General features: G+C 45.9%; 2 protein-coding genes across 2 annotated transcripts; one reads left to right on the top strand and one right to left on the bottom strand.

The window, feature by feature from the left end:
- The first annotated feature begins 3,222 nt into the window (after nucleotides 1–3,222).
- CHST4 (carbohydrate sulfotransferase 4) lies at nucleotides 3,223–4,383 on the top strand. The gene has a single exon (XM_049787437.1). It carries the CDS (start codon nucleotides 3,223–3,225, stop codon nucleotides 4,381–4,383), a length of 1,161 nt encoding a protein of 386 aa, XP_049643394.1.
- An 8,662-nt stretch (nucleotides 4,384–13,045) lies between these two features.
- Nucleotides 13,046–27,151, bottom strand: TAT (tyrosine aminotransferase). The gene is made up of 12 exons (XM_049786409.1): nucleotides 27,099–27,151; nucleotides 26,256–26,484; nucleotides 26,022–26,126; nucleotides 21,882–21,949; nucleotides 20,475–20,633; nucleotides 19,505–19,643; nucleotides 19,063–19,115; nucleotides 17,452–17,604; nucleotides 16,479–16,607; nucleotides 15,567–15,650; nucleotides 14,538–14,636; nucleotides 13,046–13,563 (listed from the first exon to the last, which is right to left on the bottom strand). Exons 2-12 carry the CDS (start codon nucleotides 26,470–26,472, stop codon nucleotides 13,423–13,425), a joined length of 1,347 nt encoding a protein of 448 aa, XP_049642366.1. The 5' UTR covers nucleotides 26,473–26,484; nucleotides 27,099–27,151; the 3' UTR covers nucleotides 13,046–13,422.
- Between the last annotated feature and the right edge of the window lie 743 nt (nucleotides 27,152–27,894).

Genomic DNA, 27,894 nt, shown 5'->3' with positions numbered 1-27,894 from the left:
GTGACCTGGTGACGGCTTCAGAGCTGCCTGCTACAGGTGCTCAGGATTCAAGAAGCTCTGGGCTCTCAGAGCTTCTGCCAGTGTTGTTTTTTACATTTTTATTTTATTTTTTTTCTTCTTTTTTTTTATTTTCTTCATTTTATTTTTTGTGGAGGGCGGTAATTAAACCCATCAGTGCTCAGGGCTTACTCCTGGTTATATAAGGATTTAGGGATAATTCCTGGTGAGCTCAGGGGACCATATGGAATGCCAGGATTCAAACCCGGCATCAGCCAGTTAAGACAGATGGAAGGCTAACACTGAACCCACTGTAATATTCCTCCAGCCCTGACCTGTTTACTTTTTTTTTTGTTTTGTTTTTTGGGCCACACCCGGCAGTGCTCAGGGGTTACTCCTGGCTGTCTGCTCAGAAATAGCTCCTGGCAGGCACGGGGGACCATATGGGACACCGGGATTCGAACCAACCACCTTTGGTCCTGGATCGGCTGCTTGCAAGGCAAACGCCGCTGTGCTATCTCTCCGGGCCCTGTTTACTCTTTTTTTTTTTTAAATATATATACTTTAACATTAAATCACCATGAGATACAGAGTTAAAATGTTGATAATTGAGTTTCAGTCACACAATGTTCCAACACCCATGCCTGTGTGACAGTATTCCCCACTATACAATGTACAGAAATACAACCTATCCCACTAAGCTGAGTAGACTTTGTAGACTGTATAAAATTGTCCAGGATATCCCCCAAAGAGCAGCACAGTGTCTCATAGGCCATTAGCTCACTACTGACACTCTTAGGTTAGCTTGTCACACTTGCATTGAGTCATCCACAAGGTACACAGTGACTCCTGGACTGGGACAGGGCTCACAGGGCTGGAGCATGTGTTTCACATATCGGAACAACTATTTGAATCCTGCATTAATGGTCCTCCAAGCACTGGCAGGAATGACCTCTGACAGCTGATGTGAAGAGACCTTCTTTACAGGAATTTTTCAGTTTTCCTTTGAAAAAGAAATATCAGAAAATCTCTTCAGAATTGGATATTCACATCTCAGAGAAATACAACATAAAGTATAGACATATTTGAGAATTACTATTACCCTTTGTGTCTAGTTTAAAGCTTCTTGTATTTGTCTACAACTACAAGCCAGAATTTTGTATCTCCTTTGATAAAAAAAAAAGTGTATATAATGTAAAGTAGTTTTACATATTATTGTGCTGCACATGGGCTGAATTTTAAAGAATTTTTAAATTTAATTATTTTTAAAAATTTAAGAGTTGGGGGCCGGAGAGATAGCATGGAGGTAAGGCTTTTGCCTTGCATGCAGAAGGTCGGTGGTTCAAATCCTGGAATCCTACATGGTCCCCTGAGCCTGCCAGGAGCAATTTCTGAGCATAGAGCCAGGAGTAATCCCTGAGTGCTTCCAGGTGTGACCCAAAAACAAAATAAAACAAAAAAAAATTCAAGAGTTGACCACCAAACATGGGATAACCTCCAAGTATCACTGGGTGCCTCTCCAGAAAAATCTAACTAGATTCAAGCAGTTTATCAAGAAATGGGTGTGAGGTAAGCACTGAGTCTGCTCCTCATAATCCTGTCCCCCTCCCTACATAGGACTAAATCAGAAGGACCTTGCTGACAGGTCTCTCCTCCAAGGACACAGCTCCAAACTCTAGCCAAGCACTTTGGGGCCTGAGCTATAGCACATCAGGTAGAACATTTGCCTTATAGGCAGCTGACCTGGATTCTATTCCCGAAATCCCTGAGAGTCCCTTGAGCCATCATGAATCATCCCTATGCATAGAGCCAAAAGTAAACCCTGAGAACAGTTGGGTGTGGCCACAAAAAAAAAAGTCTAAGCACTTCTGTGGGAGGGCACTCCCAAACAATATTCAGGGCACCAGAAGGCCTTTCATGAGACTCTTGGCCCACTAGGTCAACGGTTTTGGAGTGGACCTGAGGATGTGTGCTGCTCAGGCCATGCTAATGATGTTTAGGGGACTCTAGTCTTACAGTCCAGTACCAGCCAGCCATAAAAAGGATCATCCCCTTTAAATTAGACACCACCCCTTTAAATAATGCCTAATCATGATTGGCTGCTGAGTCTATAAAACCATCCCAGAGTTGGCAATTGGAAGAGATAGTTGAAGGAGCAGAAAGGGAGTTGGTTGGCAGCTGGAAGAGAGAGTTGGATACTCCCAAACCCAGCTCTTTCTCTCTCTCTCCCTTTCCCTCTTTCTCTCTCTCCTGGCCTAGGAGTTTGTCATAAACCCTTGGGCTTCTCTAATAAAATAAATAAGGCTGTGATATTTGTCAGACTCTTGCCTGCAAAGCTCCGGGGACTCCAGCAGCCCATCTCCAGTAGATCGGATCTGACAGGGGACCATGTGTTATGTTATCGGGATTAAACTCAACAGGTCATATACAAGGTCAGTACCTTCATCCCTATACTATATCTCTGATCCCTGAACAAGGCACTTTTTATAAACAACAACCTTTTTCTTCAAGAGAGCAAAAGCCTGGACTTAATGAGAAGGTAGAAATACAGGTAATAGACTCTCTCCAGGAGTGGGTGGCCAGCAGTGGCCTCAAGTCAATGCTCTGTCTGTCAGCTTGTGTCCTGACCACAGAAGTAACAAAGAGCCCATGGCCACAGTCTCATGCCCACTGCAGGTGGCCTTGGCTTTTGGGGTTTGTGTGAAGACTTGGTGTGTCCCCTGGGGGCCAGGATGAGTCTATTTCCCTCTGTCATGAACTAACATGAGGCATTTGCTCAGGCATTTGCAATAGCTCTGTGTGCCAAGAGAGGCCAGGAAGGAAGAATTCATAGATGTAGAAGAAACCAAATGCATCAACACATTAAGTGCGTGGGGCCTAGGGATGGAACAGAGCTGGAGCGTCCTACACCCCCAATGGCTTCTGGGTGGCTTGTAGTAGAGACAGAGCATTTTCCCTAGAAAAAACCTGGCAGGAGCTGGAGAGATAGCACGGCAGTAGGGCATTTGCCTTGCACGCTGCCAACCCAGGATGGACCTGGGTTGGATTCTTGATATCCCATATGGTCCCCCGAGCCTGCTCGGAGCAATTTCTGAGCCCAGAGTCAGGAGTAACCCCCCTGAGCACCACCAGGTGCAGCCCCCAAACAAACGAACAAACAAAAAAGCCTGGCATACAGTGATCAAGAGAGCTGCCTAACGAAGCCCATCTGCTTGCCCCAGTAGGATGGCTCTCCCAGGAAAAGCGCGGCTACATCTCCTGCTGGTCTTGCTGGTGACCCTATTCCTGTTCCTGCTCCTGTTCTCTACCCACCGTGACAACTCAGTCAATGGAAAGTCAAGGCCCATGCACGTGCTGGTGCTGTCATCCTGGCGCTCAGGTTCCACTTTTGTGGGCCAGCTCCTGGGGCAGCACCCAGACGTCTTCTACCTGATGGAGCCCGCCTGGCACGTGTGGGCAACCTTCCCCAACAGCAGCGCCCGCAACCTTCAGATGGCCATTCGGGATCTCATGCGCGCCATCTTCCTCTGCGACATGAGCGTCTATGATGCCTACAAGAAACAACAGCTACAGCCGAACCAGGCGGAGACCCTGTTCCTATGGTACACCAGCCCAGCGTTGTGTTCTCCTCCGGCCTGCAGCCTCTTCTCCAGGGACCAGGTCATCCTCCCGAGCCACTGCAGACAAGTATGCCGTATGCAGCCCCTGCAAGTGGTGGAGGAGGCCTGTCGGTCCTACAGCCACGTGGTGCTCAAGGAGGTGCGTTTCCTCCACCTACGGGGACTGATCCCATTGCTCAGGGACCCGGCCCTCAACTTGCACATCATTCACCTGGTGCGTGACCCTCGGGCCGTGTTCCGTTCCCGGGAACATTTAGTCAAGGATCTGGAGATGGATAGGCGCATTGTCCTGGGGCCTCAGTGGCAGTCGCTCTCCAGAAAGGAGAGGGACTATGCCATAATGCGCATCGTCTGCCAGGCCCACCTAGACATCTACCACGCAGTGCAGGCCTTGCCCCCGGCCCTGAGGCAGCGCTATCTACTGCTGCGTTATGAGGACCTGGTCAGGTCGCCTCTGGAGCTCACAGCCCAGATGTATGAATTTGCCAGGTTGGAATTCTTGCCGTGGCTGCAGATTTGGGTGCATAACATCACCCGAGGCTCAGGCCTGGGGAAATACGCCTTTGTGGTTGATGCCAGGAATGCCCTCAAAGTATCCCAGGCCTGGCGCCAAGCCTTGCCTTATGAAAAAGTACTGCAGATCCAGAACATGTGTCACCAGGCCATGAGTTTACTGGGCTACCGGCTGGCCACTTCAGAGCAAGAGCAGAAAAATCTGTCGGTGGATCTCCTGTCCCCCTGGATCGCGGCCGAGCCAGAACAATGAAAGCAGAGTCGGATGCCTGGCCCTTACCCCAAACTCTCAGTCCTGTTCTTTGAAAGTTCCAGGATCCTTTTCTTGGCAGATTGTCCAATGAGTGAGGGTTGTGGCCTTGAGCTTGAGCCAAGAAGACTCATCCTCCATCCCTCCATCAGTCAACCTCTTCAGGGGCTGACTTGCTACACCTGTTCACATGTCACCTGGTGGGCAGTGGGCGAGGGACAGGAATCTTGCCCCTGGCTGAGCACAGGCACCATCTCAACACCATGGAGTCAGCTCTTCACTGGGTCCCAATCAGATGTCAGCTTCTCTGCTATGGTTTTCTCTGCACCATGGAGAATTAGATTATGAAGCTGCTGTCCAGATATAATAATATCCCCTCAAAGGATTCCTTTTTTGTTTGAGTTTGGTTATTTTTTGTTTTGTTTTGAGGTTACGGGGCTCTGTGCTTAAGAATCACTCCTGGCGGTATTCAGAAGACCATGTGGGATGCCAGAGATCAAACTATAATTGGCCATGTGCAAGGCAATTGTCCTACTAAACTAACATTCTCCAAAGGATTCCAAAGAATTCATTTTCTAGGCCCAACTCTTCTCAGATTTTTAAGTATCCAGAATCAAGGCTTCTTCTTAGGGGAACTCTAACTTAAAAACATGATCATCTTTCTAGGTCTGTTTTTTACATTTTTGCTATTATCTATCACTTAGAGGTGAATTGCTAGGACAATGTGTGGTGTTTAGGGGTGATCCGAATCTAATCTGATCAATACAGAGCCTTAGATTGCCCTGCTCACAATGGGTAGAGTGTAGCCAGAGATATAGTACAGGGCCAAAGGAGCCAGCCTTACCTACAGTCAACTCCAGGGTTTTTTGTTTTTGGGTTTTTGGGGGGTTGTTTTTTTGTTTGTTTGTTTTTGTTTTTTTGTTTTTGGATCACACCCAGCACTGCTCTGAGGTGACTCCCGGCTCTATGCTCAGAAGTCACTCCTGGCAGGATCAGAGGACCATATGGGATACCAGGATTTGAACCCCCATTGGTCCTGGATAGACTGCATGCAAAGCAAACTCCCTACTGCTGTACTATCTCTCCTGCCTCTCAACCCCAGTTTTATGTATGATCCCCCAAGCACAATTAGGAGTGAGCACTGAGAACTTCTAGGTGTGATCCCAAAACAAAAAATAAGGAGAGGGAAATAGAAGGAGGGGGGAGAAATAATAAAGAAGACAAAGAAAAGGTGGATGAAAGGATAGAGGGGATCAGGGAGGGTAAAAGAAAAACTTTTGACATTGGTGGTGGGAAATGTGCACTGGTGAAGGTTTTTGTACATTGCATGACTGTAATCATCATGTGGGGAGGAAAAACTGTAGTATGAACAACCTTGTGATCATGGTGTTTAAATTTTCAAAAAAATAAATAATTAAATTTTAAAAAAGAAGACAGAGAAAACACTTGCTTTGCATAAAATTCAACCTAGTTCCAAACCCCAGAATTGCATGTGGTTCAAATCCTCCAAGGATCACTGCTGAAACGTCAGGAATAGCTCCTGATCACTGCCAGGTGTAGTTCACAAACTACAACTACCACAACTACCACCAAAACTGAGTAGAAAGGAGCTGACCAGCACCGGACACATCTCCTTAGGACCCAGCCTGCATCTTCACTGCTCTAATTTCCTCTGAGAGGGCCAGTAGGGAAGAGTTTCAAGATGCAAAGCATGGTCAGTGGATTTCAGGGAAGGCGAACAGAACTGAGCCAGAGCAGAACATGCACCAAAGGTCCGGGTCAGCACATCTCAAAACAGTCACCAAGGTCAGAAAGTTTCACAGGCCCTCTTCTTGTCCCCCAGCTGCTGCCTCATTGTGATCCCACCCACTCCATGAGCCTCCCTGACCTTTGCCCCCACCGTTAAATAGCAATGTTACAGGTATACTGACCATCCATCTACTCAGAAACAGAAGCTACAAAACCTTTAGAAGGATGCAAAAAAGCAAATATCCAGGACCCTGCACTTGTCTTATTTATTTCCCTTTCTCCTTATCATCACAAGGATGCTTCTGTCCTATTGGCCCACATAGTTTGCTTAATAAGCAGTTGATGGGTCACTGACCAAGTTCTGCACCAATGTTTCAGAAGAAATCTTGAAAAAAACGGAACTTTCTTTTTTTTTAATATTAATTGGTTTAGTTTATTAGATTCTCCCAAGTACAATACAATGTTTCTATTCAGTCTTACATCCTGCTCCTTTTGTAGTCAACTTTTTTTTGTATGTGTGTTTTTTGGGTCAACCCGGCAGTGCTCAGGGGATACTCCTGGCTCCATGCTCAGAAATTGCTCCTGGCACGCACAGGGGACCATATGGGACGCCGGGATTCGAACTGATGACCTTCTGCATGAAAGGCAAACGCCTTACCTCCATGCTATCTCTCCGGCCCCTGTAGTCAACTTTTAATTTTCACGTAGAACAGTTAAATCTATGAATTGAACTTGCAGTGAAATTTTGCAGCAGACAAAATTATATTTGTAATCTAATTTCCAGGTAAAACTGCTTGGTGGCTGTGAGAATTGGGAGATAATTTTTTTTTTTTTGGTTTTTGGGCCACACCCGGTGATGCTCAGGGGTTACTCCTGGCTATGCACTCAGAAGTCACTCCTGGCTTGGGGGACCATATGAGATGCCGGGGGATCGAACCGTGGTCTGTCCTAGGCTAGCACTGGCAAGGCAGACACCTTACCTCTAGTGCCACCGCCCCGACCCCAATAATATTTTTTTTTTTGTGGTTTTTGGGTCACACCCGGCAGTGCTCAGGGGTTACTCCTGGCTTCATGCTCAGAAATTGCTCCTGGCAGGCACGGGGGACCATATGGGACGCCGGGATTCGAACCGATGACCTTCTGCATGAAAGGCAAACGCCTTACCTCCATGCTATCTCTCCGGCCCAATCCAATAATATTTTTTAACTTTTATTTTTATCATATTGGCTTACATATCTTTCACAGTAGTATTCTGGGTCCATATTAACATTGAATCAGGGGAATACCCATCACCAAACTTGTCTTCCCCCCATCCCCGTTCTCTTCCTGAAACCCATATCCCCCACCCTCACCCCCCCATGCTAGAGTAGGTGGTCCCCTCTTTGTCTAGCTTACTATTAGTGATCATATATCTGTTTGATTCTGGTACCTTGTTTCCCCCTCTATTTGAGAGAGATAGTTCGAGTTATGTGGTTTTGTTTGAAGGAAAAAAAGGCAATAGAATGGGGTAAAAAAAAATCAAATAAGCTGAAAATGGGCAGAGTCCTTCTAGAGGCTTTCAACCTCAGTTTGAGAGAGGACATGAAAAAGGTAATTGAAACACCACAACAATACAGAAAGAAATATCAAATTAAATATCCAGTGAGCACTACAGCAATAAAGACAAGCACCACACAATAGTCTCGGTCCTGAAATCAAACCATGCCAGAGTGCAAAAAAGAAAGAGAAAGATAAAATAAAATAAAATAAAATTGGAGATATCAACTTCAATATCTACACCAAAATAAAGAAGTCAAAAAAATCAATCAATCAATCAATATATATGTAGATAAAATAATTATTTTGTGCTTTTTTTTTCTTTTTGCCTCTGCATAGGCAAAGTAACTATTGGGGATATTATAGAGGGAATTTCCTTGGCCTGAGAGATACAGGGTTTCTTTACCCCTGAAGACCACCAACTACAGAAGATGGATTAAAACGACACTGAAGAAGCAGAACTGCTAGAACCACAAAGAAAGACTTCATCATAAACTCCATTCCTTGAGCTGTACAGACACTAAGATCTCTAGATACAGAGGTCTGATTTTACCATACATGACGAAGCAGAAGTCTTCCATACACCACAAAAGCACCGAGGGGAGAGTAAATGATCATACAAGGAGTCTATAGTTAAACCGGAACTTTCTAACTGTTCTTCCCCTTCTCATAAAGACAACTAACTGCTAAGGAAGCTGTGGACTTTGTCTTCATCATTTTGATGCCTACGTAAATTAAAAACTCTTTAAAAACCTGTTTATTGGTCTGAGCAATAGGAGAGTGGATAAGGCACTTGTCTTACATGTGGCTGACAATACATAGTTTCCCAAGCCCTTCAGAAGGGATCCTTGAGCATAGAGCACAGAATAAGTACTGTTGGATATGGTTCAAAAACAAAAACATTTTTAATTTATTTTATTGTTGTAATAAAGAAAACAATAATAGGTTGTTAATAATAAAGATGCCTATAAGTATTAATATTTATGATCTTGATGTACAGGTTTGGGCCACATCTTCAGAGATGATTCATCTATGTTGTAACAAACTCTACATCTGCCCATATAGAGAAGAAAAATTTTTGTTTGTTTTTAGGCCACACCCAGATATGATCTAAGCTCTGCGCTCAGGAATCACTCTAGGTAGGGCTCAGGTAACCATATGAAATGCTGGAGATTGAACCCAGCTTGGCCACATACAAGGCACATGTCCTACACTGGTATACTCTGGCCCCCAGAAAAGAATTTTTTTGTTTTTATAATTTTTAATATTTTAATTAATTTATTTTTAAATTTATTTAAACATTAATTCACAACATTAAAATAAATTTACATAATGCAATTGTTTGGGGCATTCAGTATGAATGCCATTTCCATCCCCAGTGTAACCTTCCTTCTACCATTGTCCCTAGTTTCCCATTCTACCCCACCTCAAGCCTACTCCCTTAGCAAGAACAAACAAATTTATTTTATATTGATTGTTACAACAAAATGGTGAATGTAATTCTCAAAAAGTATATATCAATAAAGTCAATTTTTAATTGTTATAGCTCACAATGGTGAGATAAACTAAAGTCATTGAGGATTTACTGAGCTGATCATTGCTAGGGGAGCCTCCTGCATTTTATTGGTTTTGCTCTTTGAGTTCAGTGGGCATCTATACAACTTTCACATCAGATTTGCTGTGCTCCTCCTGGGCTGACAGTTCTGTGAAATTTAGAGGTGTCACATGTGATCACATGCTCCAGGAGCTAGGGAGCAGGGGCAGTTTAGTGGCTTGGTTGCTTGATTGGGGTGGGGGGACCATATGTGGTTCAACGGATAGAACATGAGTTTTGGGGAATCACTCTGGTGGTGTTTCCATAAGGTTTCAAGGATTAAACCTGGGTCTCCATATGCAAAGCTTTTTCCATATATTCAGACTCTAAGCAAGAGAGGAGAGGGCAGAGAAACAAGGCTAGGAGGCCACTGTGGCAGAGATAAGCTCAGGGCCTGGCACAAGCCAGGCATAACCTCAGCACTTGGACTGTCTTCCTTGCCTTTGACTGTTGCACTCTGTCTTTTGCTAGAATGTTCCAACGCTGCCCCCACCACTACCAATGAATAATTTTAAACCTCTCTGGGTATGAGTAGGAGAGACAGTACAGCGAGTAGACTGCTTGCCTTACACACAGCCAATCTGGCTTCAATTCCTGGCACCTCGTTTTGTCCCCCTTATTCTACCAGGATTGATCCCTAAATACAAAGCCATGAGTAAGCCCTGAGTACCCCCTGAGCCTGACCAAAACAAGCAAATAAACTCCTTTGAATGCAAGCCCCACCCAGAGCTCCTGGTTTTATTTTAAAAACATCCAGGGTCTGAAGAACATCTCAGAAATGCTATCCAGGCAGGAGATAGAGAGCTCATAGGGCTGAACAAGAACCCTGAATTTGAACACAGGCACCAAGTGACATGCTGGGTGTGGCCCTATGACCAGTACTGCTGTCTAGAGCAGCACCACACCCCTGCCTGGGCCAGAACTGTCAGGTCTCCATGGCAGAGCCAAGAGTTATGGGAGCAAGTCCCATAGCACTTCTAGGGAAGCTCCCCTCCCATCCTTCTAAAGAAATAATCAAGAAATGTCATCTGTCATTCCATAGCCACAGGAAGCTAAATTGTAAAACAGAGTCATAATTTATTTGAAAATAGTAATAAATAATAAAGATAAAGAAAAACTCCCAGCACATTCACATACATGTAAAATAACTTTGAACCTAGATTTGCAACCCTTCTGATGTGAGTCCCTCAAGTAATGGAAACAGGCTGGCAGAAGGATGGATGTGAGGAGGGTGATGGAAATAGGGAGAGGAAAGATGGGTGCCAGGAGGGAGAGATAGTTGTAGAGTTACAGCCCTTAAATGGTCACAAGCATATGTGGCTTCTGCCCTGGGAAAAGCATGAAACAGAGGTTTTTCCTTGCAAAGAATCTCTCTCAGCTTGGAAGATCAACCCCCCAGTGTGGCTTCAAAGAAAGGGTGAAGGTGTTTTGGAATCAGACCCTGCCAATTTAGCCTGTACATATCTAGTAGTTTCTTGGAAAACTTGTATTAGAACAAGAGCAATTGAGGAATAAAGAGGACTAGGGTCAGAGCAATAGGACAAAGTGGAGGGCACTTGCCTTGCAAGTGGCTGATCTCTGGTACTTGATATGATCCCACAAGCACTGACAGGAATGATGCCTGAGTGCAGAGCCAGGAGTAAACCCTGAGCACAATTGGTTGTAATCCAACCGCCTCAAATGTGTGTGTGTGTGTGTGTGTGTGTGTGTGTGTGTGTATAAATCACATCAATCACGTGTAGAGAAAATGAAAAGAAATGTCCTAATGAGGTAGTGTGTATCTTAGTGGAGCATGAAGACAGCACAGACACATCTGGAAAGTCATTTCAAGATGTGGGCATGAGTGGGGTGGGAACATGTAGTAGCATTTCTAAACTGGGTCATTTACCACTTGTAGACCCCAAGGATATACCAAGGGGTGGTCCAGGTGAAAATCAAGCACCTGGGGAGCCATGGCACTAGGGTAGGGTGCAAACTATAGGGCAGAGACCACAGGAAGAAAACAGATCCCAGAGGAGATGTAATCAGAGACTAATGGACATAGGAACTCAAGTAAATATTTCTGGTGTTTTGATTTGGGGCCATATCTGGAAATATTCAGGGTTTACTCGTAATTCTGAACTCAGGAATAACTTCTGACAGGCTCAGAGGACCATGGGGGCTGCTGGAATCAAATCTAGGTCAGATGTGTGCAAAGCAAACACAATCCCTGCTGTGCTATCACTCTGGCCCCAGAAACTAATCTTTTCATCTCCATGATTGTCCATTTATTTTGAGTGGGTGGAAAAAAATGGAAAAGTACATTTTCCCATGAGCTAAGGGAAATCAAAAATAGACTGGGAGGAGATATATTTGATGTTTATGTTTCATAAAGAAAGTAAATGGGTGAAACTGCTTGGGTGGAGACCCAGATTCTTCTTGTAGATAAGGAAAACTCCTCCTCATGAGGAACCTCCAGGCTCCTAAAGACTTATTTATTCCTCCCTCACAACTGTTTTCCCTCCTCTAGAGGCCTAGAGGAAAGACGCCAACGTCTCCAAAGAGGAATTTCAGAGGAACCCCTAAAACACGTGGGCCCTGACATGCTCTGGCCCAGCGGTCCATGTTCATCCCCATGAGTGGACAGTGGAGCTAGACAAGAGACTTGGATTCCAAGGCCAGAATGTTCGGGGCCAGAGGTTGAGGCTACTCTGAGTGTGCTCATTTGTTAGGAGAAAAGTGGATGTTGGGCCCCCAAAGATGTTTCAGAATTTTGTTTCCTTGGTTTTATTTTGGGGCTACAGATGGCAGAACTCAGGGCTTACTTCTGGTTCTGCACTCAGGAATCACTCATGACAGCCTCATAGGCCATAGAGGGTGTTGGAGACCAAACCTGGGTCAGATGCATCAAGGCAAGCGCCCTACCTGTCATACTATCACTCTGCCCCTTGAAATTTTGTTTCTTAACTAACTACAAACATGAGCACATCTCAAAGAAATGAAAAGAGACAGTGGCTAATGCATCCATCCAAAGGAAACAAGAACAGTGCCTGGAGAGATAAATTTCTCTGAGAGGGAAGGAGGAATAAAGAACACAGAGGTGCAAACTTGGTAGTTTATTTTTTATAAAAGAAAAAAAAAACAATAATTTATGCCCTTGGCAAAATAAAGGATCTTCTTAATATAAATGTTTCTTAGAAAACACATGACAAGGTAATATAATATATATATCAATAAATCAATATCCACATCACAGGCAAAGCAATAATCATTCTAGAACAATGACAAGGGAACACACTTCTGGCCCTCACTGCAGTTTAGCCTGGGGAAGACACCCTCTAATACTTCGGAGCATAATGCTCCCAACATGACAGAACATGGTACAGGCGTGTCTACATCTAGAAAGTAGGTCAATTCAAGGATATTTATTTGCATCATTAAATAATCATGTATAAAACTAATCTATAAAAGATTTCTCTCAGGGACCTCACCAATTTCCTAAATCATGTTGGAATGGACGGCACTAAATCTATGTGTCCCCAACTTCTTTCCTGTCATTGCTGCTTAAAGCAAGATAGACCAGAAAGAAATGAGACTTAGTTGCATAAAGCGAGACCGACCTAAAGAGAGGCTAGGCCTCAGTTGGGATTTTGGGGGTGACTCTGTGTTCTTGGCTGAGCAAATGTTTTTGAGTAGAGGTTGAATGTTTAGGGGAGCCCAATGTCTGCCAACTTTCTATTTCTGTCATCAGAAACTTTCCTGCTTTTATTTTTTTAGGGAGGGACACACCCATTGGTGCTCATGTACTGCTTCCAGGTCTGTGCTCAGGAGTCACAGCCATGCTGGGTGGGACCCTCGCAGTGCTGGGAATTGAATCCAGGCCTCCAACACACACAGCTTGTGCTCAGCCTGCTGTGCAGCATTCCAGCCTTGAGCTGTGAATTCCCTGTCATCTCCAATACCCCTGGGGCCTGGGGGTATTACACAGAGGGATTTGCCGCTGCCCAGCAGCGGGAGGAGAAGCCGGTTTCAGAGTGTGGATGTGTATGGAACTGGGGACAAAGGGTGGGAGTATGGGGGGTATTCAGGAGTCGTTCTGAGCTTGTGGCACAGTGTTTTGGGGCTCTGTCCCAGGTAGGGTGCCTAGTTCCTGGAGAGGGGGCAGGCCCACCCCATCTGTGACATTACTTGTCACAGTCCTCGTGGCAGCCCTCTGCGCTCTGGTAATGCTGTTCGCAGAACTGCCGGATACGCCCGCAGGCCTCCAACATCATCACCTCGGGCACTGTGATGACTACTCGGAAGAAGTTGGGGTACTCGAAGCACTGCAGAAAAAAAAGCTTGGTCATTCTCAGAACAGAGGACCAGGGCCACAGGCAAGGGGAAGGAAGCCTCTGGGACATGGAGACTCAAGGATGTGGGGATTCTCGGGGCCTTCAAAGAGGCCACTCTGCCTGAGGCTGGATTAGTTCCTCTCTGGGAACTGGTTCTGGGTGGAGACCAGCTTGCCTTCCTCTCCCTCAGAAAGTCTGGCCACTGCCTATCTTCCCAGTGAGGATACATTAGGTTTTGGTTTTGGTTTTTGGGCCACACCAGGTGGCACTCAGGATTTACTTCTGGCTCTGCACTGAGAAATCGTTCCAAGTCTGCCAGGCTTGGAGGACTGTATAGGATGTTGGAGTTCAAACTCTGGTTGGCTGCAAGCAACACAAATGCACGTCCTGCTGTGCTATATAGCTCCAGTCCCCTGATGATATGTCAGTGATGATAGGTCAGGGCAGGAGGAACAGGCTGTTTGGGGGTCACCCATGGCAGTGCTCAGTGCTCAGGATTCCTGACTCTTTGCTCAATTTACCACTGTGAGACTCAGGGGTCTGGGCCAGGGATCGGGCTGCCAGGGACCACAAGCAAGGCAAATGCCTCAAACCCTGGGCTGTCTTTCGGGTTGCAGGAGGGGCCAAGCCACTTGAATATTTATTTATTTATTTATTTATTTATTTATTTATTTATTTATTTAGTTATTTAGTTATTTATTTTGGAGTTTGGGGCCATATCCCGTGATGCTCGGGGACTACTCCTGACTATATGCTCAGAAATAGCTCCTGGCTTGGGGGACCATATGGGTCCGTCCTCGGTCAGCTGTGTGCAAGGCAAACACCCTAGCCACCACTCTGGCCCCAAGCCACTTGAATCTTATGAAATTTTGATCTACTCCACTGGGGAGAAAAGCTAGGGAAGGTCAGTGCTGAGGGGTGGGGCTGGGACCAATAGAAAGGAAGATCTGGAATTAGGTACACACCGTGGCTGGGAGGCAGTGGACGGATTGCTCGGCCAGTAAGCGCTCAGTGAACTGCACGTCATTATGGAATTCTGGGAAATGTTCCATTTCTATTCCGACCTAGGCAGCAGCAGATAGGAAGGGTCAGGTAAGGACAGTGAACAAGTGACATCCCATAACTCTTCACAATGCCAGAAATGACAGCAGAGACAGTGCCTGGAGTTTTGCTACTGTAAATAAGATAACTGGCCCTTGGGTGCACACAGGACGGTTCACAGGATGAGAGGGCCTATTCCTATTTCTGCTTCAATTTATTTACATATTGAAAGCTGATGAATGAAATGATAGGAATTTAAGGGTGTGGCGAGGGGGAGTTTAGGGGACCACACCAAGCAGTGTCCAGGTGTTACTCTCAGTTTGGTGCTTGGGGATTGCTCATGAGGATATTCAGAGGACCTGGGGCTCACACCTGGACTTCCTACATGCAAACCACGTACCCCAAAACCTCACTCTAGTCCCTGGAGTTGTTCTTTTACTTTTCGTTTGTTTGCTTGATTTGGGGGCCACAACCAGCAGTGCCCAGGAATCATTCCCAGAAGTGTGTGGGAACAATATAGGGTGCCAAGGATTGAACTGGGGTCAGCCACATGTAAGGCAAATGCTCTAACCACTATACTATCTCTCTGACCCCTAAATTTTTTTTATTAAGGTGGCATCATCATTAGAGAGCAGGAAATTCTCCATTGCATAGAAACACACCTTGCAAGACATTTGGTATGTCTCACCTACAAATAGCAACCCCAAGTCATTCTGAAAACAAGTATATCCCCCAAATATTCCCCTGCACCCTCAGGGAGCTGTACTCAACCCTGGGAAAGAACCTTGTATGGGGGAGCTGAGTTCCTCAAAGCCATTTAAACATTGAGGTAAAATCCTGTGTGCAGGCCCATCAGAACAAGGTAAGTCCTAAACTGCCTCAGGAATTTCACAGGCTATTCTGGCACTTAGGGGCTTCCTGCTGTTGCCCAGACACTGGTCCCACCAACTTACCATAAGGTACATGGCCCCGGAGGGACGGATGGGCTGGAGGCCTGGGATGGCGGCCAATGCCCCGTAGCACAGGTCAGCGTTGGACTGTGAGAGAGATCATGGGTGGGAGTAAGGAGAGAAGTCAGGGACTCCCTGCAGAGCCCAAGAAGAAGGTGGGGAGTGGGGAGCACCTCGTAGGCTTTGCTGGCATGAGCAGCCAGTAAGAAAACGTGGTTCTGAGCTGGAAGAATAGCACATCTGGAAAAGCCTTTGCCTTGCACATGGCTGCTTGTTCTGGCATTACAGTCCCAAGAGCACTGCCAGGAGTAATTCCTGAGTGCAGAGCATTGAGCACCAGTAGGTATAGTTCAAAAACCAGAAGAAAAAAAAAATGGTGGCAGAATTGGAGGGATAGCAGAGAGGAGGGTTTTTGCCTTACACACAGCTGACCCAGATTCAATCTTCAACATCCCATATGGTTTACCACCACCACCCCTGCCCAAGCCTGCCAGGAGTGATTCCTGAGTGCAGAACCAGGAATAAGCCCTAAGCACTGTTGGGTGTGGCCCCAAACCACAACAAAAAGAAATGTGGAGGCACCTCAAGAAAAAGGAACGCCAGAAACAAAGGGGACTTGGGTCAAGGTGTGGGCTCAGAGGCCACCTTGGGACTAGGAGTCTCATCTAGAATCCTCCAGCCTATAAGCAAAATAAAAAATATGGGGAGACCTGAGGTAGTTGCCGTAGGTTCAATCCCCAGCATCCCATATAGTCCCCGAGCCCGCCAGGAGTGATTCCTGAGATGCAGAGCCAGGAGTAACCCCTGAGCACTACATGATGCAGCCCAGAATAAAACAAATAGGAGGCCCCAGCATTCCCCATGGCACTACTGGCCTCTCGGACACCATGGGGATCCCAGGGAGCCCCCACCTACCTTGAGGAAGCCAAGAGTGTCCTGATAGAATTCAGGAGGGGTGCGGTGCAGGATGCTCTTGAGTGCCCCCTGGACGATGGTGCAGGGCCCCAGGATGCGCTGGCTCAGCTTCACCAGTCCTTCTCGGATCTAAACATGTAAATGGCCTTTCTCATGCAGCTCTGAGTTTTCTCTCTCAAAGGGTTTTGTTTATGGGGGAGGAGAGGCAGCTTCCAAGCAGTGCTCAGGAGGCTGGCGAGGGCTTCAGTGTAAAGGCCTGAGGGTCCTACAGGGAACCCCTAATAATGCAAGTACTGCTGGGTCCAATGCATGCCAGGCAGGCACCCCTAAGTACAGCACAGTCCCAGCACCTTTGTCAGATCTATAGATCTTTGAGAAACTGATAAGGCCACGTGACCCTCTCAGACCAGACACCTGATGCCGTGCCTGTTTATGGCTCAGGGCACATCAAATAGCTTCTCTGTGCCTGTTTTCCTCAACTGCAAAACAGGGATGATCTGAATGCTGATCTCAGATGGGTGTCCTGAGACTTCAAATTAAAATCGTGACTATCGGGACTAAAGAGCTAGGAAGGGTGCTTTGTCTGGCACATGTCGATCCAGATTTGATCCCTGGCATCCTATAAAATTCCCCGCAGGACCACCAGGAGTGATCCCTGAGTGCAGAGGCAGGAGTAACCAATAAGTACTACCAGGTGTGGCTCCCCAAACAAACACAAATAACTAAAATAAAGCCATAACTATCAAAGGCAATCTTCCACAAGCCCTCCCATAATGTTAGAAGCCATTGTTAAATTTTGGTTCCTACGCCCCTTGCCAATGGGCCTATTAAAGTGGGACCAGATTCCAGCTGAGTTTGGAGTGATGGAGGAATGCCTTATTATAAGAACCCTCTTTATTTTTCCATGCACCCAGAACTCCAGGGCCAGTGCCCTGAAGAAAGAAGAAACACACCCACTTTGTGCAGTGCTCACCTCATTGCCAAAGATGTCTCTGCGGTCATGAATGAGGATCCAGCCCATCCTCCAGCCAGGAACCAACCAGCGCTTGGCCAGCCCCCCACAGGACAGGATAGGCACATTGCTGCTGAGGCGGGCCATGGGCTCAAATTTGGGGCCTGAAAACACCTGTGAAGAAATTTTGCTACAGAAGTCTCCATTCTTCCCCAAAATCCTCTTCTCATAATGGCTTAACATTACATGAAGCACTTCAAAAGCCTGGGGGGGGGGGGGGAGGTACCCTGAGAGGTTTCTGAAGTGACCAACCAGAGTTATTAAGCCTATTTCTGGTCTGAAACAAAGAAAACCTTAACTGAGTTGCAAACACTCATCCCAACGCACATTGGACTCCAGGAAGGCACCGCTAGAGAGTGTCACTAGCCTCAAAGTGAATTCTGAGTTCTGGAACTCTAGGCCCATCTTTGCTGTAGAAAGCAGAGCTGTATGGATCTTAGAAAGGTTGGATAGAAGGGGCCAGAGACATAGCACAGTGGTGAGGCATTTGCCTTGCAAGCAGCTGACCCAGTAGGGACCTGAGTTTGATTTCCGGCACCCATATGGTCCCCCAGTCTGCCGGGGCGATTTCTGAGTGCATAGCCAAGAGTAACCCCTGAGCGCCACTGAGTGTGGCCCAACAACCAATCAATCAATTGGTCAAGAAATAAGTAAATTAAAAAAAAAAAAAAAGAAAGGTTGGGGAATTGATCCATGTGACTTCTTAGAAAGAGACTTGAAGATTGGGGTGCTATCCTAGCCTGCATGGGGGTGTTGCCTAAAGCAGGAACCTCTCTACACTATGGAGGGCATAACTGCACATATTTTAGAACTATTTGGGAGTCCAAACGTTAGCATATAACTCTCCGGTGAGAGTCTGGGATACCATTACAAAAGAGGCATTTGAGTGTGTTGGCTGCCAACTCAAAGCTCACCAATTCCTAACCTCGATGGCGAACTTATGGCACGGGTGCCAGCGGTGGCACGTGAAGGCCTTGCAGCTGGCAAGCCAGAAGGTCCGCAATTAAGATATGCGGTGCGGGCCCGGAGATAGCACAGCGGTGTTTGCCTTGCAAGCAGCCGATCCAGGACCGAAGGTGGTTGGTTCGAATCCCGGTGTCCCATATGGTCCCCCGTGCCTGCCAGGAGCTATTTCTGAGCAGACAGCCAGGAGTAACCCCTGAGCACAGCCGGGTGTGACCCAAAAAACAAAAAACAAAAAACAAACAAACAAACAAAAAGATATGCGGTGTGGCCAGAGGCGAGTGTGCCGGTGTCTGCTTTGCAGCTCACCTGGCAACAGGGCAGGACTGGCTTATTGGGAGGACCAGGCATTGTGCGGCAGTTTGGGCACTCGGGCTCAGAAAGATTAGCCATCACTGCTCCACAAGACCAGAGTCTCCAAATACTTTCCCATCCACTCAAGTCAGGCTTTTTAACCAAATGAACCACGGGGGACCTGGGGGAACGGGGGGTGGAGTTGATTGGCCACGTCCTCATGGGAAGCTCAAGGAGACTGATATGTTGGCATAAAGGGCTCATAAAGGGTTGCAGCCAGCCATGCCTAATGCCCCCAGTCTGCATACCACTCACCATGTCTCCGTAGATCTCATCAGCTAAGATGGGCACACACTGCCTCGCGGCCACTGCAGGGAAAAACAATGCCCAAAAATCATCTCCCGTGGGGTGCACTTCTTCATGCTCCCCACCCTGACAGATCTGCATTTTGTTGTTGTTGTTGTTGTTTTTCTCCTTCCATGGCTCTTATCTTTTTCCCAGGGACTGGACAAAATGGGTCAAGCCCTGGCTTCCATGGCAGGAATGTGGTGAAGGGGCAAGAACTGCCTTTTTCTCCACCTCTCGGGCAAATCCTTTCACTCTGGGGTTCCCAACTCAGTAGATACCCCAACTTGAACTCCCCAAACTCTTTCCTAGACTTGGAATTTAGCAAAAGATTCTTTTTTTCCTTCCTGGAAATCATGAAAAGATTCTGTTCTCAGCTCCTCTCTTGTCAAGAAGCGTCTGCTGGACTTACCCTCCAGAATTTTCTGGAGATGGCTTTTACTGAACACAGAGCCGCATGGATTTGATGGGTTATTGATGATGAGACAAGCTGTTTCATCGTCAATCAGAGACTCCAGTTGTTTCAGGTCGATCTCCCAAGATTTGTCTGGCTGGGGTAGAAGAAAAGGGGGACACTATGATGAAACCAAAAATTGTAGGTGTAAGTAAAGCTTTTCTTTGAGATGTAAGGTAACACCTCCCCCAATGCCCTTTTACCTAAAGCTTTTCTTTGAGATGTTAATCCCACTTGGATGGTCAGACCTTCCCACACCTGGGATGGGTGGGCAGTTTTGAATAAAAAATAAAAAAGGTGCTCGTTTGGGGGAGGTTAGAGGAAGGAGCGAGAGAGAGAGAGAGAGAGAGAGAGAGAGAGAGAGAGAGAGAGAGAGAGAGAGAGATGGAATAAGCAGCATAGAGAGAAGCAAGGGAGAGAGAGAGAGAGAGAGAGAGAGGGAGGGAGGGAGGGAGAGAGAGAGAGAGAGAGAGAGAGAGAGAGAGAGAGAGAGAGAGAGAGAGAGAGAGAGAGAGAGAGAGATGGAATAAGCAGCATAGAGAGAAGCAAGGGAGACAAGAGTTCCTGAGAGAAAGACATAGCTCAAAGGCTCATGGCAGAGAAAAGTCCTGAGGGAATTAAGTGAGTTGACTCCAATGAAACTAAGTGACTGCTTGTGAATTATTTCTCCGCCATTATCCTTCATCTTCAGACCCATCCTCCTGAGGGGATAGAAGCACAGTGCCTAGTGTGGCCTCACCCCACATGTGGGCATTAGACTTTATATTTTATATTTTAATCAACATGTAGGTATGATTAATAAAGTTAACGTGTCTGTGGCCTCATCCCTGCTCTCTCCAATTCCAGATCTTTTTCTGCTGAGATGATGGTTCCATATTTTTACACCACCCAGCTGAGCACCTGAGTCAAAAATGTAAAGGTCATTTACCAGTAAGTTGTAGAGCTTGACCTCAATTCCCATAGACTCAGCCAAGGTCCTGTAGAGAGAGAAGCCAGGCCTTGGAACGAGGATGTTTTGCCCTGGGTTAGCCAGCACCGCTAAACAAAGTTCAATCGCCTGGCTGCAGCCACTTGTCAAAATGACATCCTGGGAAGGAAAGCAAAGAACCCCCGGATTAGAACTTCCAAACAACCACCAAAATTCTGAGTGATGAATGTGTTGAGAACAAGAACAAACTCTTATCAAATGTGATAAAAAAAGAACATTTTTGTTTGGTTGGTTTGGTTTGGTTTGGTTTGATTTTTGGTTTGTTTGTTTTTATTTGGCCACACCTGGAACTTCTATCTCTGTGCTCAGGATTTACTCCTGGTGGGCTTGAGGGACCATAAAGGATTGAACTCTAGTCAGTTGCACGTGAGACAAAGGCCCTACACATTATTTTATCTCTCCAGCCTGAGAAAGAGCAGGTTTTTTGTTTTGTTTTGCTTGGTTTGGGTTGGGTTGGTTTTTGGGTCACACCCGGCTGCTCAGGGGTTATTCCTGGCTCTATGCTCAGAAATCACTCCTGGCAGGCTCAGGGGACCATATGGGATGCCAGGATTCAAATGTACGCAAGGCAAACACCTTACCTCCATACTATCTCTCTGGCCCCAAAAGAGCAGTTTTAAGCCTTACAAAAATAAATGAATAGGTCCAACACTACATATTAAAAATATGCACCATGTACAAGACCTAAATTACTATTGAAAGGCCTATTGAAATAAATCACTGTTGAAAGCTTTAACGGTTGGCCCTACCAGTGTTCATGAGAAATGATTCCAACCTGCTCTTTGTGTGGGATGGAGAAGGTCTGGTTATTTTGACATGAACTCAACCTGCCTGACTTGTCTGAAATTCAGGCATTCCTGCGATGCTGAGAAACATGGTCTTCAAAGCAGACCAGAGGGATAGGGCAGTGCTCACATGTGGCGCTGATGCCAGCTCCTGTCCCAGTACCCGTTGGTTGACCTTACAGTGACCAACAAAACTACTTCCTACTTCCCTTTATTGTGAATCCTGGGTAAGATAAAGGATGTTAATTATTTGGTGTCCTGTGACTGTTCTTTAACCATTGCAGAGAATCAGATATAGAGTGACCTCTGGGTCCCTTGACCTTCCTTGAGAAGGACTCTAAGGTGTGTGCCCTGTCATTATCAGAGCTTATCAGATTGTTAATGACATTGTACACGTAGCTGAAGGTTGTCTTGATAGCAACATCTAGTTACAGAGAAGCCATATATAGCTGTTTCTATCCCCCCACATACACAGGCACATACACCCTGGCCCCACCTTGTTCTCTACAAGAAAAAGGTAGCGGTTAGCCTGCACCACTCAGAGCTGACATTTGGGGCTCACCTTGGCTTCCAGGGGTGCCTCTGGACAGTGGTAATAAGAAGCCACCTCCTCCCGGCTGGACAGGTAGCCTGAAAGAAAGAAGCCGGAGTTTCCTCCCCAGTGAGGTTCTTGAGTCCCCAGAACTTGAGGGTCCCCCAGTCCCTCCCCAGAGCACAGACACTCAGCTTCACTTCCACACTTCCAGCCACCAAAGGAAAATATCACCTTTACTATTTTATATTTGATAACAAGCACAGTTAAAACAAGTTCTCCAGACTATCAAATTTTCTGCACCGCTGTCATTTCTGCGAGTATGATTAATTATCCTTCAAGTATAGGATTTAGATTGTCTCTAAATTCCTAAATCACTCCTACATTCTTCCCAGTGCTCAGGGGACCATATGTTAATACCAAGGTTCCTGCCCTGTACAAGGCAAGAGATTAACTCTCTCTCTCTCTCTCTCTCTCTCTCTCTCTCTCTCTCTCTCTCTCTCTCTCTCTCTCTCTCTCACTCTCTCTTTGTCTCTGTCTCTGTCTCTCAGTCTGTCTCTCTTTATCTCTCTCTGTCTCTCTGTCTCTGTCCCTCTCTTTCTCCCCCTGCCCCCCGCTGCATTTTATTTTATTTTTGGTTTGGGGCCAGACCCATTGAAATTCAGAGCTCTGTGCTCAGAAATTACTCCTGGCATACTCGGGGGGTCATACTCGGGGGGGGGGGCACATGGTATATGGGGGATTGAAGCCAGATTGGCCACTTGCAAAGGCAATGCTCCACCCACTATGCTATTGCTCCAACCCTCCTTTTTTGGTTTTGATGTTTGGTTTTGGTTTTGGTTTTTGGGTCACACCCAGCAGCACTCGGGGATTGCTCCTGGCTCTATGCTCAGAAATCGCTCCTGGCAGGCTGGGGGAACATGTGGGATGTTGAGATTTGAATCACAGTCCTTCTGCATGCAAGGCAAATGCCCTACCTTCATGCTATCTCTCCGGCTGCTCCAGCCCTATTTTTAAGGCTATAACTAACTTTTTGTATTAAATAATACACCTATTAATATTATTGTGAAATGGCTTTCTTTTTTAATGATACTCTTGCTCAGGGTGTCTAAAGGTCGATGTGCAAATTTAAAATCTAAGACTACTTGATTTTACTAAATTGCTTTACAAAGAAACTGTCTTCAGTTAGCAAGCCCAAAGGCAAACTTTTATCATGTTGGACCTAATAAATTTAGTCTTTATTAAGACAATAAAAGGATTAATAAACATTTATTCTCGGGGCTGGAGAGATAGCATGGAGGTAAGGCATTTGACTTGCATGCAGAAGGACAGTGGTTCGAATCTCAGCATCCCATATGGTCCCCGAGCCTGCCAGGAGCGATTTCTGAGCATAGAGCCAGGAGTAACACCCTGAGCGCTGCCGGGTGTGACCCAAAAACAAAACAAAACAAAACAAAAATATTTATTCTCTTATATAAACCAACACTTCCTTGTTTTAAGAACATTTCACTAAGTCATCATTTGTGTTTGCTTTGGCCATAAAATGCTGATCTCCTCTGCAAAGTTGTTGAATAAAGAAAGACTGCATTTTTGTTTTTCTGCTTGTATTTGTTTTCTACTACTTTGAATAGGCGTCAATGTCTTATACCTTAAATTGTCACATTAAGCTTTATTTAATTTTGTTATTGTTGTGTGAAACATGATGGACTATAAGTAAAAAACCTTCAAACCATGCCCCCCCAAAGATCTCATTGATTTTTTTTTTTTGTAATTCTATAGTTTAGGGTCTGGGAGATAGCACAAGGGCTAAAATGGAGGAGGTCTAGGTTTGATTCCTCAGCATCCCATCATTCCCTGAGTTCCACCAGAAACATCCCCAAACACCTTGCCAAGAACAGCCCCCAAGCAAGCAAATGAACAAATTCTATCTTATTTTACACACATTAATCACAGGCTCTTGTGGATTAAGCACTGATGCCCAGGGACTAGGTGGAGAGATCTTCCCTGCTGAGACATGTTTAGGCTTAAAAAGTTGAATAGAGGAGCCAGCCAGAGAGATAGTACAGCTAGCACAAAGGCTACAGGGCTTGCTTTGCACATGGCCAACCTGGGTTTAATTCCCCAGCATCTCTTATAGTACCCCCAAGTATTACTTCTGGTGAGAAATAATCCCTGTGCTTAAAGCCAGGAGTAAGCATTCAGCAAGGCAGGTCTGCCAAAAACAAAACAAAACAAAACAAAAAGTTTAAATAGATGGAAAGAATTAATCTTGCATGAGAATAATTTCTCCCAGGGTTAAAGAGAGTACAACAGACAACCATAGCCTCCAGACGCCACTATGTTAGAGAGTCCAAAGCACCACCACTGTTTGTAGCCCAGAAAACACGGGGGCAAGAGTAAGGTGCAGTGGGAAGGGTGCTTACCAATCTTGGGCATTCCATAGTGTCCCCAGAGCCCCCAGAGTCCTGCCAGTAATGGTGGAAGGAAGGTAGGAGGAAGGAAGAAAGGAAGGAAGGAAGGAAGGAAGGAAGGAAGGAAGGAAGGAAGGAAGGAAGGAAGGAAGGAAGGAAGGAAGGAAGGAAGGAAGGAAGGAAGGAAGGAAGGAGAGAGGGAGGGAGGGAGGAAGGAAGGAAGGAAGGAGAGAGGGAGGGAGGGAGGAAGGAAGGAAGGAAGGAAGGAAGGAAGGAAGGAAGGAAGGAAGGAAGGAAGGAAGGAAGGAAGGAAGGAAGGAAGGAAAGGAGGAAGGAAGGAAGGAGGGAGGGAGGGAAGGAGGGAGGGAGGGAGGAAAGTGGAAGGGAGGAAGGAAGGAAGGAGGGAGGGAAGTGGAAGGAAGGGAGAGAAGGAGGGAAGGAAGAAAAAGAAGGAAGGAAGGAAGGAAGGAAGGAAGGAAGGAAGGAAGGAAGGAAGGAAGGAAGGAAGGAAGGAAGGAAGGAAGGAAGGAAGGAAGGAAGGAAGGAAGGAAGGAAGGAAGGAAAGAAGAAGGGAGGGAGGGAAGGGGGAGGACAAAACCAGAAAAATTTCTCCCAACAACTTGTTCTTGGGTTGTTTTTTTTTTTTTTTACCTTTTTATGGCTCCTTTTTTTTTAATAATTTTTATTTTGACCATATTGGCTTACATATCTTTCACAGTAGTATTTTAGGCACATATTAACATTGAATTAGGGGAATTTCCATCACCAAACTTGCCCTCCCTCCACCCCCATTCCCATCCTGCATCCCATATCCCCCACCCTCACCCTCCAGGCTGCTAGAATAAGTGGTCCCCCTGTGTCTAGCTTAATACTTAGTGATCATATATCTGGTTGGTCCTGGTACGCTCCCTTATTTCCCCCTCTGTTTGAGAGGCAAAACTAGACAGTTCAAGTTATGTGGTTTTGTTTGAAGAAAGAAAAAGCAATAAAGTGGGGTACAAATCAAATAAGCCAAAAATGGGTGTAGTCCTTCTAGAGGCTCTCAACCTCAGTTTGAGAGAGGACAGGAAAAAAGAAATTGAAATACCACAACAATACAAAAAGAAATATCGAATAAAATATCCAGTGAGCATTACAGCACTAAATGCAAGCACCACTTAATAGTCTCAGTCCTGAAATAAAACCATGCCAGAGCGCAAAAAGAAAGAGAAAGAGAAAATAACATAAAATAAGATTGGGGACATCAACTTCAATATCAACACCAAAACAAAGAAGTCAAAAAAGATAAAAATAAAAGTAAATAAATAAACAGATTTAAAAAACTATTTTGTGCCCCCCTCCCGTTTTTTTCCTGCATAGGCATAGTAAAAATTGGGGGCATTAGAGAGGGAATTCCCTTGGCCTAGGAGATACAGGGTCTCTCCACCCTTAAAGTATAGTGTCATGTTTATGGTTCCTTTTGAATGTAATTGGGATTATAATGAAAATCAACCTTCAACATATAGAGAAGGAATAAACATGGAGGAGTAAAATACACTGGTGATATGTCTGTGCAGCCAGGACCCGCCCACTGTGCTGTCCTTCCTGACCCTGAATGTTGAAGCTTTAAGCATCTTGAGGCCTGAGACAGATTTCCCAAGCCCCCTTCCTATCCTGTCTTAGACTCTGCAGGAACCAGGTATTTGGACATAGAAGAATTTCTAGAACTCTCTTCCTTTTGCCAAAGTTTGGACATGTCAGATACAAGGAGAGAACTTACCAATGGATGGTGCATAGCCGTTGTACTTGCTCGAGTCCAGGGCATCCTTCATGGCTTGAGTGACTTCAGGGTCTGTGGGCAGGTTTCCAAACACAGTAGGGTCCCCTTTTCATGGCAGGAAAAGAGCAAATCACCAAGGGATGTCTCTTCTGAGCTCAGTACTCAGACTCACCCTCTGTTTCTACCTTCTCCATACAGCGCTGGAGAATCAGGGATGGGGGAACCCCAACTCACCAATGGACAGAGAAATTGTGGTTTTGTTGGGATTCGGCTTGACCTTCATGGTGTCCACAATAGCCCGGATGGGGTTGAAAGTCTTGTTGGCCATGACCGAGGGCTGCACGGACCATCTGGCCTTCCTACCTTTGGCTTTCCCCAGCGATGAGCTTCTCCCACCCAGAACGGAGTGGGCATTGCCCTTGGTGTTCATCTGAATCATGTATGAGTCCATCCCAAATAAAACCTGTGGGGACAAGTAGAAGGCCCCAGAAGAAAAAATCAGCGCCCCCCCATGACTAAGAAGGGGGCTAAGAATTTTTCTGGAAGTGTCTTGCCAAACTCCTTTTTGGGGGCCCTGCTTAAAGGAGAGGAATAGGAGAGTCAGGAAGGAGAGCTGGAGCCAGAGCCCAGAGTCCAGAGCCTAAGCCCAGAGCTCATTCTCCTTGTTAGCAGAGTTCTTAGGCTTGAGTGTTGCTGATGTCCACAAGATTTTGCTAACTGTGGCCGTTGATATTTATTCGTGGTCAAAGTTTAACCACTCTTGCTCACAGGGACACCCCAGGGAAAGACACAAAAATCATTAAACTATTCTAGCATTTGTGCTTTATCCTTTCCAGAGCCCCTCCACCCCATATTCTGACCAAGCAAGCCCTGCTCCTGGCAGAGATCAGGCCATCAGGATAGTGCTAGGAAGATAGTAATAGTAATAGGTCATGTTCCAAACCATTACTTGGGCTATAAGGAGCACTCAAGTACCAGGAGGAAATTGTTCTCCCACAAGCATCTTGATGCCCTGTAGGGAAAGGCAGCTCACCAGAATGGTCAGTTCAGTAAAAAGCCTCAGGCTTGAGATTTTACCTTGGAGCTGCAGAGCCTGGTGCTGCTTGGCTGGGGACAATGACAATGAGCTCAGCTGTCCCAGCTCCTGAAATAGTCACCTCCGGGTGTGGGCGTTGGGCCTGAATTTTTCATGCTATTGGTTCAGGGTAACCAGGCCCTCCTCTCTGCTCCCCACCTCCCCTCACACCTCCTCTCCCAGGCAGGAATTTGTCCTCTCTTCAAACATCTGGAATTCTCCCGTTAACTCTTTCCTGAGATGCTGGAGAGAGAGGGGAGATGATTACAGTGAATAACTGTTACTGTTACCTATCAGTCTATTTTCAACAGTTTACAGATGGGGGTCAAGTGTAAACAAGAGAGAAGGACAGGGGGCTTCTTGACTTCTTGACCTTCATAGGCTTCATTTCCTTAGGATTGACCCATTTCTATACATTCCCCAAGACAGGCAAGTGACACAAGCGACATAGTGACTAGATTTTTTGTTTGTTTGTTTGTTTTTATTTTTGGGTCACACCCGGCAATGCTCAGGGGTTACTCCTGACTCTACGTTCAGAAATCACTCTTGGCAGGCTCGGGGGACCATATGGGATGCCAGGATTCGAACCACTGTCTCTCTGCATGCAAGGCAAATACCCTATCTCCATAATATCTCTCTGACCCCATGACTAGATATTTCCTAACACATGTGATTAGCTACATTCATCTATAGATGATACATACAAAAAAAACTAACTAAAACATAGAATAAAGATATATACATCTATGCATACATACACACAATACACAGACTTTAATATATAAAAGATAGATACTT

Source organism: Suncus etruscus, chromosome 14, assembly GCF_024139225.1.
Source record: "Suncus etruscus isolate mSunEtr1 chromosome 14, mSunEtr1.pri.cur, whole genome shotgun sequence".
Lineage (NCBI taxonomy): Eukaryota > Metazoa > Chordata > Mammalia > Eulipotyphla > Soricidae > Suncus > Suncus etruscus.
The sequence above is the reverse complement of the archived record's forward strand: the minus strand, read 5'-3'. Positions and strand labels throughout refer to the sequence as shown.